Here is a 16,024-nt window from a genome sequence, read left to right on the forward strand (position 1 = left end):
GTGAAATATCTTTTAATTTTATTTGCATTTCACCCCTAACCACAACTCATCCGCTGATTCTTCAACATCAATCGATTCGGACCTCCACTTAGTTTCACCCAAGCTTCACCCTAGTCATGGATAGATCACCACTCACTTTCGCTGCGGCTCTAGTGGGTTCCCTTACCCAAGCCACTGTCCTTATTTTCCTCAAAAAATAATAAATAAATTGTTAGATTTTTAGCTTCTCTCAAAATGGTTTGATGTTTCCCTTCTTTTCTTAAAAATAAATTTTATCTACAATTTTTTCAATTATCTAAAAAATGTATTTTAATAAAAAAATTAATTTTAATTTTTTTAACTAGATAGGCTAGATGAAATCTGGACGAACCCAAATTTGTATGGACGTAGCCCAAATATCCAAATTCTTTTTTATTATTAATAAATAAATTAAAATTAAATAAAATTTGAAATCTTACTTTTTTTAAGATAAAAATTGAAATTGACTAAAAAAATAATATTCAACAACTTGAGTATTTAGTTCAACTCAAAAGCCCAAGATGTTAAGGTCGGGCTTATTTATATGATATTTTTGACAAATTTAATGGATACTCATGTACTATATGTTATCAATTTAAAGCTACTAGAAGTTTCTATAGAAAAAGTTTTGAATATGCACCTTATCATAAAAAAAAAAGTTACTTAAATAACTTTTTCATACCTAATAAACTGTGAAAAATTATTGATAATAATAATTTCTCATTGGTAGAAATTTTAAAGAGGTTTCTCTTGACATATAAACTGTGAAAAGAATTTATGTTTGCTTTATTTTATTATATCAATTATTTATATATTTTATTTGTAATAAAAAGAAAATATTTATATGCTTAGAAATGAAGATAAAAATATTTATGGTTTGATCTTCAACACAAATTCAATATTATCTAAATAATTTTTTAATTACCTAATAATCACCTTTTTTTGTAATACAAATAGCAAGTTATACTACTAGAAAAATGAAATTTAGCGAGGGACAAATCGCTTATTAAATGCCATTTTCTCTAGCTAAATTGCATTTTAGTAAGGAATGTTGTCCTTAACTAAATTTGTAACTAAAAAAGGGCTAGTTAAATTTAGTGAGGAATAGTATTTCCCTCGATAATTAGCGAGGGATTTAGTCTTTCGCTAAATTTAACTAGGGATTGAATCCTTTGCTAATCTATTCAAAATTTGATAACTTTAGCGAGGGATTAGTCCTCGCTAAATATGCATATGTTTAAAAATAATGATCTTATATCACCTGCCATCTGTGTGTCAATTTGTGACATGTCACCAATAATCTCGTACCTTATCAACTGCCATGTCGCCTACCATCTCATACCCCATCACCTGCCACATATGCAACAACTCATGACATGTCATTGTTCACCTTACACCATGTCACTTGCTCCTTACCATGTCATATATTTATTATGTTTATGCCAAAGCCAAAATTTAAACTCTTAATCTCATACTTTTCAAGCCTTATACTTTTCTTCTTTGCCAGTTGAACTGAAAAACACCTACAATTATTATATGAGAAGTTAAAGATATATTATTTAACTACATAAATATATCAAATAATATATTATAAAAATACACACATATATACATATTAAATTTTATTTTCAATTATTAATATGTTAAAAATATTTATATTTTATTTAAATTATTTGTTATATTATATTTTTGATAAAATATTATTTTATTAATGAAAAACAACTTAAAATAAATAAAATATTAAATAATTTTATTATGAATATTTTAGTTAATTTTTAAATTTAATTTTTATTTTTAAATAAAAATAATTAAATATATAATTAAAAGTCATTGTCAAAAGTTAAATTTTTTTTTTTGCAATAATTAGCTAGGGATAGAATCCCTCACTAAATCCTTTATTAATTATCTTATTTTAAAAAAGGATTAACAGTCTCTCACTATTTTTCTCGCCAATTCTCTTATTTTAGAGAGGGATTAGTTGTCTATTGCTATTTTCCTCACTAGTTTTCTTATTTTAGAGAGGAATTGATAGTCCTTTGCTATTTGCCTTACTAATTTTAAGTCAAGTTATAAAATTACCATCCGTTATTAATTTGCTCACTAATTTGGTATTTTAGACAGGAATAGATAATTTCTCGCTAAATTTCTTCACTAATTTATATTTCTCTAATAGTGTTAAAACTTGAAACAAAATAACAAAGACGGTTACTAAGGCAAGTAGCCCGTTCGCTAAAATAAAGTCCTTTGCAAACACGGGGAACTTCAAATAGAAGCCTAATCATGGTGTCTTCTGCATGAGCGTTCTTTGCGAGAATGTTCGCACACTTGATGCTTGTTCTGATGGAATGAATTAATTCTACTTCATCTAACTGGCACAACATGTTCCTAATCTCTCTCTCTCTCTCTCTCTCTATATATATATATATATATATCAGTCATAAAAGGATGATTGGGATCATAGTCTCTTATTATTAGATTAATGGACTCTAGGGAGTCCGAGTGAATCTTCACTTTGGTAAATCTTTGATCTAGACAGACTTGGAGTCCAGATTCAATGCTCCATAACTCCACTATAGTGCAAATGCCCATTCCCAGACTTTGTTAGAAACCAAGGATCCAGGTACCTTGAGCATCTCAGGATATAACTCCAAAAGCAGCATGTCCATAAAAATTTGAGGAGCCATTAACGTCAAGTCATATGTACTTTGAGTCGGGAGCCTGTCATCTTTCCTCTTCCGAATTGGATGGGTTGAAAATCTTCTAGTGTTGCTTATGAGCTTCCTCATCCTCCATAAGGCCAGATTTGCATGTACAGTGTTGGCAAAAATAGATAAAATTATAGTTTGAGTCGTATTCAAAGACATTATCTTTAAGAGCTATTTTGCCATACTAAGTTGATCATGCGTTGGCTCTCCAAAATTAAACAGACTCTTCATACAAAAAGTAAAGACACATAACAATAGAAATTCACAAGATAAATTCAGGTAAGTGCACAGTGAATTAGATGATGGAAGAGGAGAGAAAGGCGGAGAGCACAAAGGTAATCTTTTTGAACTTGTGGCAAACATTGCTTTTTATAGGTAGATCTTATAATGCTGGGTCATAAAATCACCGTAATCACAATTAAAAAGGGAGAATTACATTGAAGTCCACACAAGAAAAGTAATTACTACAAGGTCCATTGACAAAGTTGTCAATGCAATTTAGTTCGGCTGTTAATGAATCTTATAATAATTAATTTTCTTATGTGGGAACCTAGTTGTAATTCTCCCATTAAAAAGGTTTAAATAATAATGTTGTTTAAATTATATATTACAAAATAAGAAATAGATTTAAATAATAATTAATATAATTAATTTATAATAATTCCTTATGAAATACTCAAAAATGTTTTATAATATCTAATAATCCCCTACATATTTATAAAGGAAGGAAAACTTTTATAAAGCTATCTTATACAAATAATTTTGTATCTTCAAAAATAGTTTTCAAAATTTTGAAATATTGGCCAATACCACATCTAACTCGTGCACAATTGCATGTGAGGACCCATTTTTTTTCTAAGCCTATTTACTAGTCCAAGTTTACATCTTAGCATTTATAAACTAAGGCCTCCAATCATTTCAGCAATATGGGATTTCCTTTTTGACACAATTGTAACAATTCTCACGTGTTAAAAAGACTACTATCATCTGAATTATTTATACAAAAGATGATCATTTTGAATTTTGTGTCTTTCGACTTAAACCAAATCTAAACCAACAAATTTTCAAAAATTTGCTCATATACAAATTGAGTAACAAAGTATTTTTTTTTCCTGTTAAATGACAGATTAGCATCATAAGAAATCATCAACATTAAGTTCTGTGCTACCATCAAATGCTCATTTTAGGCTACATAATTTGCAAATAATTAACAAACTTTGCACTCATGCAAATATCATCCTTCTCTTAATTAATTTTTTTTCTCTCCAAATCACAACACAAAGATATCTTGGCATTTATAAAATGAGACTAACAATTTGGCACAACACAATTTTTTAGAGTAAAGCAAACCCCACACTATAAAATATTTCAATCATATGAAAATATTTCATATCTTATCATCAATAATTCTAATTAAATTAGAACCTCACCATATAATCTCCTCCCATTCTAATTAAATTAGAATTTCTCATAATTTTAAACATATCAATAAATGCACAGAGCCCCACAATATGGTTGTTTAACACATAATCCACCCATGTTAAAACTCACGGACGAGGCATAATCACAAATCAAAATTATTTGCATATCAATGGACATGATATACCAATCTACCATATATATGTGTGTGTGTGTGTATATGTGACTTTCACACATGTTGTTATACTTGTCGTGCAATGTTATGAAAGCAACGTGCCATTTGTAGCCAAGAATATTGAATGCACTAAATACCGAATGTTAACTCCATAATTTGAAATAATACTCCCTCTATTTTTATATATAAGAAAAAAACTGTATTATACAGTTTAATAAAATAGGTTAACCATAATAATTATATCTGAAAATAAAAAAATTAGACTAAATTGCCCTATGTTAATCAACATAAGAATGTATTAATTATTTCTTGTTAATATATTATAAGAGGTGATTTAGAAAATGTGTAACAAATGTTTATTGAAATAGGTGATTTTTTTTATATAAAAAAAAGTAAAAAGTGATAGTTTCTCCTACAAATAAAAATGGAGAGCATATATTTCAAGTGATGCAATTTATCAAATTATATGTGTCCCCAAGTAACTGAAATCTAAACATATGTGACAACTTATCAATTATACACTAGTCTCAAAATTTAGATTAGTGGAAATTTATTTTTCTGTTAATCCAAGCAACTCTTACCACACACATGATAACAACATATTATTGTCCAACATTTGTTATCAAAATATACGTATCCAAACATAAACAAAATTAAGATACCCATGGAAATACTACCATCAGTTTCATGACCTCGAAAGTGTACATAAATGAATTATCCCAATAAATAATTCATATACATTTATTTTCCTTTCCAAGAGAAGGGGCATATGGCCAAATTTTGTAAGAATGTCTCCAAACAAAGCCTGCAACAAATTTCTATTACAGTTTAATCTCACAATACCATTTATAAATGCTTTAGACAAAACATCAGTAAGTGCTGAGAATTATAGGGTGACCACTTTACAATAATTCATACACTTGTAAAATACAATAGACACCACAATAATGTCCAAATAACCGAAAGAGATCATAACTAAGGAATCATAATCCTCAGTTGTAAATAACATTCACTTAATTACAAATATTTAATTCAGGAAAAACCTTATATAATCCCACCAAACGACATATATTAAGTATATTATGTCACGATCACCTACACTCACAAATATTCAAGAGAATATTAAAGAGAACTTAGTTGGATAACCTTTCTGCAGTTCTAGTATTATTGAATCAAAAGCTCAATTTCAGCTAAATATAACTGATTTTTTGGCCAAAAGCTAAATATCACTGATACAAGTGAAAATCTAGCTATATATAACTGATATAGAGCATAGCTACTCCTAAGAAGAAGAAATTCAGGGGGAAACACATACAGAGAGAAATCCCTTACAACATTGCTTAACCCCTAATTTCCATTACACAATCCTTCATATACCCTCACCCTCACGGAACCTTGAAGGCTTGAGGCGCACTCTGGAGCTGCGCCTAAGCATTTCGCCTGGAAGTGGTGCTTTGGCCATTACCTAAGCATTCTGCTCCTCCGTACTCTGCACAATATTATGTTGGTTACCTAAATATGCCAGTTCATCATCCTTGTTCATATTTGAGCCCAACTCTCTAATAGTAGCTTGTTCATCTGGGGCTGTAGCATCAGTATTGTTATTTTGGGCTTTATTGACAGCATCTTGTGCTTCAGCTGTGACATTACCTTCCCCATCAAAAGTGACCTTGTCCTCAAGGTCAAGGTTAGGATATTTTTGACGCAGATAATCCTCTTCCTCCCATGTTGGTGTCATGCCAACATCCTATTGAACCAGAAATTGAGGTTTCCATTTGCCTTGAACCAGCACCATTCTCTTCTTTAGCACATTAGTAGGCAGAATAACTGGTCCTTCCCCTTCAGATATGAAAGGTAAGGGTATATATATATATATATCAGCAGGGAACCTTCACAGCGTTTAAGAAATGAAACATGAAATACTGGATGAATTTTAGCCGCTAGGGGTAACTGAAGTTTATAAGCAACACTCCCAATCTTCTCTATAATTTGAAAAGGGCCAAAATATTTGAGGGAGACTTTTTGATTTCGCCTCAACTGTACTAAGTGTTGGCAATGATGTTGTAGCTTCACAAATACATATTCCCCAATATTGAGATGAACCTCAGTCCTTTTTCTGTCAGCAAAGTGTTTTGTTCGAGCTTGAGCCTTCTGAAGATTAAACTTGAGAATATCTAATATAGCATCTCTGTCACGTAGCTGATCTTGTACATCTACAGCCACATCTTGCCATTTAGATAGTTTCAACACAGATGGAGGTTCCCTACCATAGACCACTTTGAATGGCGTCATCCCAATGGAAGAGTGGAAGGAAGTGTTGTACCAAAACTCCGCCCAAGGTAAGAATGTAACCCAAGTCTTTGGAGCATGGAAGACAAGACATCTTAGGTACATTTCCAGACAGCGATTTAAGCCTTCACTCTGCCTATCTGTTTGTGGGTGGTAGGCAGAACTCATCTTCAAGGTTGTTCCTTGTAACTTGAACAATTGCTGCCAAAAATTACTGATGAATACCTTGTCTCTATTCGATACAATCGATCTGGGAATGCCATGAAGCTTGACTACAGATTGAACAAATGCTTCAGCAAATAGCTATTATAAGAAGCCCGTAAAGGTGTGAAGTGACCATATTTGGACAGTCGATCAACTACCACCATAATAACTGAGAAACCCTTAGAATTTGGTAAGCCCATTATGAAGTCCATGGCTACATCTTACCAAACTTGATTAGGGATAGTTAAAGGACTTAATAAACTACAGGGGCGCATCTGTAATGACTTAGCTCTTTGACAAGTACGGATAAGCTCCTTAATATTACATCTCATCCGGTGCTAGAAGAAATAAGTCGATAAGCACATGTACGTTCGAACAAAACCAGAATGTCTTCCAAGAGAAGACGCATGAAACTCATTTATCAGTTTCAAAATAATCTCCTTAGCTTCTTGTGGTACAACCATTCGATTTTGCCAATAAAGCAGGCCATCAATCAGCTTGTGCTCTATCATTTCTTGTGGTTGTTCTTGCAACTTTTCAGTAGAAGTTTGGTTTTAGCTAAATTAGCAACAGCTGTTCTAATTTCTGAAATCATTTCTGTCTGAGGAATTGTCACTGCTGTGTAGAATAATCTGGACAAAGCATCAGTAGCTTGATTAGATTTTCCAAGTTTATACTTAATGGTATAGTTGAATCCAAGTAACTTAGGTAACCAGGCCTCTTGCCTAGGTGTTTGGATAGTTTGTTCAGACAGGTGCTTCAAGCTTTTCTAGTCAGTCTGGATTATAAAGAAGCGCCCGAGTAAGTAGTGTCTGAACTTAGTTAATGCTTCTGTGATAGCAAACAACTTATGGATATAAGTAGATTGTGCTTGCATTCTTGGGGATAAGTTCTTAGAAAAAAAGCTATAGGATGATTTTCTTGTGATAACACAGCACCAATTCCGCTTCCAGATGCATTTGTTTCAACAGTAAAGGGTTTTGAAAAATCTAGCATCACCAGAATAGGTGCTTGAATCAGAGTAGCTTTAAGTTCCTCAAAGGCCTTTTGAGCCTCCTCGCTCCATGAAAACTTATTCTTCTGCAACAAGTTGGTCAGTGGACTCACAATAGAGGCATAATTTTTAATAAATCGTCTATAGTACCCAGTTAAGCCTAAAAATCCCCTCAACTGAGTCACATTCAGAGGAACAGGCCGATTTTGAACAGCTACTATCTTGTCCTGATCAACCTCTACTCCCAAAACAGAAACTACCTGCCCTAAGTAGTGAATCTTATTTTGACCAAATGAGCATTTGGTAAATTTAGCATACAGGTAATGCTTCACAAGGCAGGATAAAACAAGCTCCAAATGTTCCATATGCTCAAACCAGTTAGCACTATGTACTAATATGTCATTAAACAATACTAACACAAATTGGCACAAATAGGAACGAAATACCTCACTCATGAGAGACTGGAAAGTGGCAGGAGCATTCGTTAGCCCGAATCGCATTACAAGCCATTCATAATGCCCCTGGGGAGTTTTGAAAGCAGTCTTGGCTCTGTCTTCTTCTCTCACTAAAATTTGATGGTAGCCCAATCGAAGGTCCAGTTTAGAGAAATAACAGGCTCCCCTCAATTCATCTAACAACTCACCTACTGATGGAATTGCAAAGGAATCCTTCACCGTGATTGCATTTAAGGCTCTCTAATCGGTACAGAATCTCCAAGTACTATTCTTCTTTTTGACCAGCAATACTGGGGCTGAATAACGATTATTACTGGGTCTGAAAATTCCTTCCTCTAGCATCTCATTCACCATCTTTTCAATTTGACTTTTCTGGCTAAATGGGTACCAACAGGGCTTGACTTTTACAGGTGGTATCCCTGGTTGAAGATAGATCTCATGGTCTGTGAACGAGGAGGGGATAGTCCCTTTGGAATTTTAAACACTTCTTGATATTTCATCAATAGAGTACCCAGATCCAATTGAATGTCTCTAGGTAGTACAAACTCTACTTTAACAGTAATACTAGGTTGACACTCCAGGGTGTATAATTTAGCTATGGCTTCCGTTTCATAAATTCTCAACAACTGGTTGAAATGTGCAGCTTCATGTAAAATTTTTCTATCCGCCTGAAGAGTGACCCAATGGTCATTTTCCAAATATCTCAATGTGGCAGTACTGTAGTTAACCAAGTATTCTCCAAGTATTGCTAGCCACTCAGCCCCAAGGACCACGTCATAACCTGTGGCCTCCAGAACATAAGCAGACATGTTGATGCATTGCCCATCAATTATCAATGGTAAGTCACTGACCATGCTATTACCCTGTAAATAGCTTTCCCCACTAACAAGTACCTTGAACTCAGACACCTTCTCTATCGAAAGCTTGAGATGCTTCACCATCTGAGGTTGAAAAAAGTTATCAGAGCTGCCTCCATCCAGAAAGACAGATACAGTAGTTCCCAGAATAGAACCTCGAAAGAGTCGTGTATTTACCCGAGGATCCTTGTAAAGCCTGTAAGGATAAATGATGCAGCTCCAGTGCCCCATCCGATTCTTCTGGTGCATCTGAAGAGTCCCCTGTTTCTACCATAGCTATCGCCTCTTCCTCATTTTCATATTGGAGTAACATATATTGCCTATTTGGACATCTATGAGTTGGTGTGAATTTTTCTTCACACATATAACAAAGTCCCTTATCTCTCTTTACTTGTATCTCAGTCGACGTTAACCTTTTGACAGGAGTTAACGGTTTAGTGTTAGGTTTAGGCAGTAGTGGCGGCAATGTTGATCTTGGAGGTGGTGTACCTCCTTGAGCGGTATTGAGTTGGGATACAGTTCTTGGGTTCAAATGCTGCACAATCAATTTCGCCCTAGATATCCCCATATTTCCATATATCTTCTTATATAGTCGTGCTAACGCGGCGGCGCTATTCAGGTTGGATGGTTCCTTGGCTACTGCTTCACGACAGACCTCCTCCTTGAGACCACTAATAAAGCAATCACATAGGGCATCGGTGGATAACCCTTCTACCCAATTGGTGAGAGTCATGAATCGAGTATGGTACTCAGATGTGAGTCCAGTCTGAGATAGTTTGAATAGTTGTGTTCTTAGGCAGTCAAACTTAGTAGGCCCAAACTGATCTTCTATGGCCTTGGCTAGTGCAGCCCAAGTTGGAAACTGATGAGTCCGTTGCATCATTTGAAACCATGCCGTCACTGACCCATCCATATGCACGGCTGCTATAGTAATCCATTGTGGATTCGGAGTCTCATAGTAGTTAAAGAACTTCTCAGCATGAAAAAGCCATTGCAAAAGTTCAGTACCACCAAATCTAGGGAAGTCGAGTTTCACTTGCCTATGCTGGAAGGGTTGGTAGTTTTGCGATTCTCCAATGATTGGTGTTTTTGAGTTCGAAGACCCAATGGTTGTCTCAGCAGTCAATTTTGACATTCCATGCATAAGTTTATTGACATTAGCAGATATCTCAGATAAAGCCTGGTCAAAACGATCCATCCGAACAGTGTATTCAAAATCTCAATGATCCCAGCTCTGAGAGTTTCTTGATGTCATTCTAGAGTTCCTTTGAGTGATTGTTTTCTGCCATTAAGTCTCTCAATGAAAGCACCTTATGTCACGATCACCTACCCTCACAAATATTCAAGAGAATATTAAAGAGAACTTAGTTGGATAACCTTTCTATAGTTCTAGTATTATTGAATCAAAAGCTTAAGTTCAGCTACATATAACTGATACAAGCGAAAATTCAGCTATATATAACTTATATAGAGCATAGCTGCTCCTAAGAAGAAGAAGAAATTCAAGAGGAAACACATACAGATAGAAATCCCTTACAAAATTGCTTAACCCCTAATTTCCATTACACAATCCTTCATATACCCTCACCCTCACAGAACCTTGAAGGGCTTAGGCGCACTCTGGAGCTGTGCCTAAGCATTTTGCCTGGAAGTGGTGCTTTGGCCATTACCTCTGCATTCTGCTCCTTCGTACTCTGCATGATATTATGTTGGTTACCCAAATTTTCCAGCTCATCATCCTTGTTCATATTCAAGCTCAACTCTTTAATAACAGCTTGTTCATCTTGGGTTGTAGCATCGGTATTGTTTGTTTTGGGCTTCATTGATAGCATCTTGGGCCTCAGCCGTGACTTATTATCATAGAAAATTGCAACTTCTGCCAATCAACATAACTAAACATCAAGCTTCAATGTTTTCAAACAACTAACAAGCAAATGATTTAAACAAATTCTCATCATCGTTCTCGTGCCAAAAAATAAACTCTCTCTTCCATGCAATAAATCTATGTATGACTGCAGCTTTTAATGATATTTATTATTAATTATAAAACCTAATCAAATGAATAAATATGTGATCAGAGAGCCTATGTTACAACTCTCTATTGAGCATTAATATGTTGCTAATGTTTAGGCTTTAGCCATAAATATGAATTGAAGGAATTCTTTCACAAATTTTTCCTTCAAAAATTCCATACAAGCCACACGGATTCTTTAATGTTATAAATGTCATTAACTGCCAAATAAAACTTTAAGCGTTGAAAAATAATGTGCATATAAAGCATCAAATTGATTAGGCTAATTATTGACAAATATTATCTTTGCCTTTTAAATTAGCAAATGGAGAGAATTTCTTTTCTCATCAGGCAACTCTTACCTTAAACTCACAAACTGCACAATTAAATATATACATGCACATACACGTCCTTTCATCATTAGTATCATTGGTAAAATTATAGTTCATATGCATAGCTGTACGCAGTAGAAAACCAAGCCGCATTACCATAAAACAAGGTCAGGGAAAAGCACGTTCAATGGGAGCACATCCATTATCTCTAAAATAGAATAGGACCCCATGTTTGTGTAGGAGGAAGAATCACAATGGAGCAATTAAATTTTGTTGAGCCATGCATTCCTAGCTATGGTGGGGTTGACTTCCAAAATCATTTTTGTAGCTGAAGGAACATGAATGCTCTCCTAACACAACATTCGATCACTTTGCTAGTATTCATGCTTGAGTATTCTACTCAAACATTCCGCTATTGAGGTCTTAAGTGCGTTCAGATTTTGGGGCAAATTTGACATTCTTGGTGTTCATACTCACTATTTCTGATCCTAGCATATACATAATCACATGCGCCCTTATACTCAATTCTATTCAAAAACACCATTGAAACCTAATGAACCCTAGTCACCTTAGGTTATTAAATTTAAACTAGAATGTAGAAGTGAATATCCTAGGTCATTTCTCTAGGGAGCAAAGCATACAAATCATTATTCAAGTGCCACAAGTTAAGGTGAATTTTTAAGTAATCAAAACTAAATCTAAGTGCATGAATTAGATGTTTTTAATTTTCTGTTTTAATTGGAATGGAATGAATGGTGATTATGATGAGCCCAAGTCAGATTTCCTAACATTAATCATTGATTTTCATAATTATATTAACACAAACCTTTTGATTAATCTAATATGAGACACTTAGAAGCTTTTAAGTGTGGTGCACCATTAGACTTAATGGACGCTAATGAATTTAGGTCAAGTGAATTTAGAATTAACATTATGTCTAGCTTTGTTCTACACAAGTTTCAGATCAAAACTAATGGAAGAAAAACACCTTAAACCAAATTCATATAATCAATATGGATCTAACTCAAGTCTAAACATGAATTTGAATAAAAATTAGCAAGAACTTATGAAATAACCTTAGAATATCAAGTTAAATCATAAATTCCAAATCTGGAAATAGCATGAAAATTTAAATTCAACATTCATATCCTTATCAAATCTAAATTAGAATTACATAATCTTTAACCAAACTAGGTACAGAATTTAAAATCCTCAATGAATCAAGACAACAACATGAAATCAAGAAACTGAATGAAGATTACAAATCTGAAAATATCATAATGTTAAGTCATCCTCCTTGGAGCTCTAGGTGCTTAGCCTCTCATGTTCTTCTTCTTTAATTGAATTGGACCTTGAACTTGAGAGAATCTCATGAATCTGGAATTTTATGCTTGCTGGACGTGAATCAAAGCTGAATAGAAGACGAGATTCTGGCTGGAGATAGAAGAGAAGATGAACGAAATTGGACTGGAGAAGATGATAAATCTGGACGTGTATGGGCTAGAATGATGAAGGAGCAGATCTGTATTGAAGGAATGGTAAAGAGGACGTGAGGAATAGAGCTGGAATGATGAAGAACAAATCTGGACTTGAAGAATAATGATGAAATAGCGGGAAGAATTGGCTGGAAATGAGAGGAAGATGAGAGAAAAATTGAGAGGAATCAGATGATGAGAGAAAATGGAGAGTGAGGAATGAGGCTTGAATCTGAAAATATGGCTTAAGTATGTGTGATCAATGTGAGTCAAGGTGATAATTCTAAAGTTGGATGGTGATATTTTCAAAGTCGAGATCTGAAATGAGAATTTCCAGCTGGAGAAAATGAGTTAAAATTAAGAAAAATAAATCTGAAAATCAGAGGAAATGAGGCACCTAAGTGTTGAATGAAAGAGCATAGAAATGTGATTGAAGATGCATGGATAACGTGACTCTTCCTTGGTTCATAATCAGCTGCCACGTGAACTCCTAAATTCAGATTGCAATTCACGCATGAAATGCACTTCTTCAGCTTTATGATGATGTCATGCAATGAATTCCTTGGACCAGACTTCAATTGTCACGCGCAAATTGCTCTTCATTTCTCATGATGAGTCATGATGATGTCATCCAATGCCCTCTTTAAATCAGAATTGAATCACGCATATATGCTTCTTTGTTTTCCCTTGATAATGTCATGCTATGCATTCTATGCACCTTTAATTCTGATTGAATCAATTCTCTAATTAGCTTCTGGACTTCACACCATTAAGCCCAAATAAATCTGAAATTAATGCCAATCACCACTTATTTTGCTCTTCAGTTTCTCACATGAAATTCACTTATCCTTGCGTTTTAGCTCTAAATTTGCTTCTTTCATAATCTGAAAATAAAGAATACAAAAGTAAATAAATTTTAGAAAGACAATTAAAAAGGAAGAAAAAGAAAAAGATTTAAGCCCAACACTATTGTAGGAAGGACTTTTAACAATGGTTATTTTTAACTTTTTACATCAATTACAATGTAGAAGTAAAAAAAAAAAGGAAAGTGAAAAAGTTACTTTTAATGTCGGTTATGCAACCATCGTGAAAAGTTACTTTTCACGTCGGTTGGAATACATAGCCAACGTTAAATGTCATTAACCAACAAAAAAAAAATTTAAAAATAAACTTTTTACAATGGTTATGTGAGCAACTGTTCTGAAAAATTATTTTTACAACGGTTGTTAACCAAAAATCACAATGGTTTTTTAGAGAAACATTTTTTTTTCACAATGATTTTTTAGAGAACCGTTGTAAAAAAATTTTTCACAATTTTTTTTTAATAACCGTTGTGAAAAGTTTTTTTTAATATATTTTTCAATTTTTTGATATCCAAAACTTAAAACCTGCAAATTATATAGATTGTGTGACAAGTATAAACAACTAGCCAGTAGAATCACAATGACTATACATGTTACAACTACACTTAATTTACTTTTTACAACTATAGTACATATTTTTTCTACTACTAAAAGACTAAAAAATTTTGTTCACCCTCAACAATGTGAAAAGTATTCTTGGAGAAGTTGTTGAGTCAAAATATCTCGAATACTGTCAATCTCTTCTTCATTATAGGGCTCCGTATTATCAAAAATCTAAATAATAAAACTATTGTCACAAATTACTTTAAGGAATTGAATATAACAATTTAAACTAAAATTACAACTAAAATATACCTCTTGTAATCTTTCAGTACTTCTAACTTGAATTATCTCATACATGTAACAAATAACATAATATCTGCATTCTGTGCTTCCTGGCTACTAACGGCATTGAAATAAATAGAAATTTAAAATCAAACAAAAAACATATGAGGGATAATTAAATATAAAAGTTAAGGATTCATTCTTATATTTGGGTAAATCCATTCCACTGATGATTTTGGCTTGTGTTCCCTAAAGATAAGTAAAAAATATGTCTCAAGTGCACTATTATCAGTTTTAAGTTAAAAAGATTACAAAAATATAAATATTTCTTGAAGAAATCTTTTATATAGATAAAATACTTACTTGTTGAAGATCCATATGAAATCCTTACTTGGTTTTTTGCTCAAAGAACAAAACCAGTGTACTACACTTTAATTCGGGCAAATAACATAAAGTGACAAATGGTAACTGCAATATATAAAAATTTTAATGGTCATTAGATAATATGAATATATATACACATACACACATGCAAGAATAAAAAATACTCGCCTATCAATAATCGGCACTAGATAACATGGCAATTTTGTATTTGATATATGATTCATCACATATGTCATCCTCCTATATACTACATTGTGAGATTTTTGCACAACTTCGGGGCATAAAAATCCAAATGTGTTTTGTTTTTCCATTGCAGAACACATATTATAGAGATACCTATCATTAAAAATATTAAAACCTTAGTAGTATATGAAAATAAAATGAAACAAATGAAGGAAATAGATAGAAAAATTACAAAATTCCCAATTTAGCCCATAATATATCCAACTTCTTTAAATTCAAAAACTCCTTGAGATCTTTCTTGTCAAATCTAAAATCATATCCCTTTTCCATAGCCACGAACCCTAGTGGCATTTTAACAATAATACCTTCTTTCATATTTTTATAAATTTCATGCAATTGTGTTAGGCAGGGAAATTTAATAGCATTTTAGGTTCCTATTAAAACATAAAACCAAAGAGTTATATAATTAAGTAATTATAATTAATTCAAAGAAACAATTATAATATTAACTTGTTCTTTACCTCTGGCGATGATATCAATCTCTAACACCAAATTTCTTGGCCATAGAATGAAAGAACCTTTTGCTTGGCCCATTGTTGTAATCTTAGAAGTAGGAAATGGCACAGGTTCATTATTTTCACCCTTTCAAACACATGTAATTGTCACCTTAACTTGGTCCTCTTTAATCTTCTAATAATCAAATGTGGACCCAATCTTGTGTATTTGACCTAAGATAACAAGAAGTTCCTTCATTGTCGTCTGGTATGAAGGCATCAAGATTAACTAGTGCCATTGTCCCTAGTGGATTATTGCTACTTTCGTGCTTGGTATCATA

General features: G+C 33.3%; 1 protein-coding gene across 1 annotated transcript; it reads right to left on the reverse strand.

Moving 5' to 3' along the window:
- Positions 1-6,178: 6,178 nt before the first annotated feature.
- LOC129315309 (uncharacterized) lies at positions 6,179-9,771 on the reverse strand. The gene is made up of 2 exons (XM_054958914.1): positions 9,294-9,771; positions 6,179-9,200 (listed from the first exon to the last, which is right to left on the reverse strand). The coding sequence occupies exons 1-2, from the start codon at positions 9,363-9,365 to the stop codon at positions 8,664-8,666; spliced, it is 609 nt and encodes a 202-aa protein (XP_054814889.1). The 5' UTR covers positions 9,366-9,771; the 3' UTR covers positions 6,179-8,663.
- Between the last annotated feature and the right edge of the window lie 6,253 nt (positions 9,772-16,024).

The sequence above is a fragment of the Prosopis cineraria genome, unplaced genomic scaffold (genome assembly GCF_029017545.1).
Source record: "Prosopis cineraria cultivar Desert tree isolate PC_DT_omini unplaced genomic scaffold, ASM2901754v1 PC7, whole genome shotgun sequence".
Classification (NCBI taxonomy): domain Eukaryota; kingdom Viridiplantae; phylum Streptophyta; class Magnoliopsida; order Fabales; family Fabaceae; genus Prosopis; species Prosopis cineraria.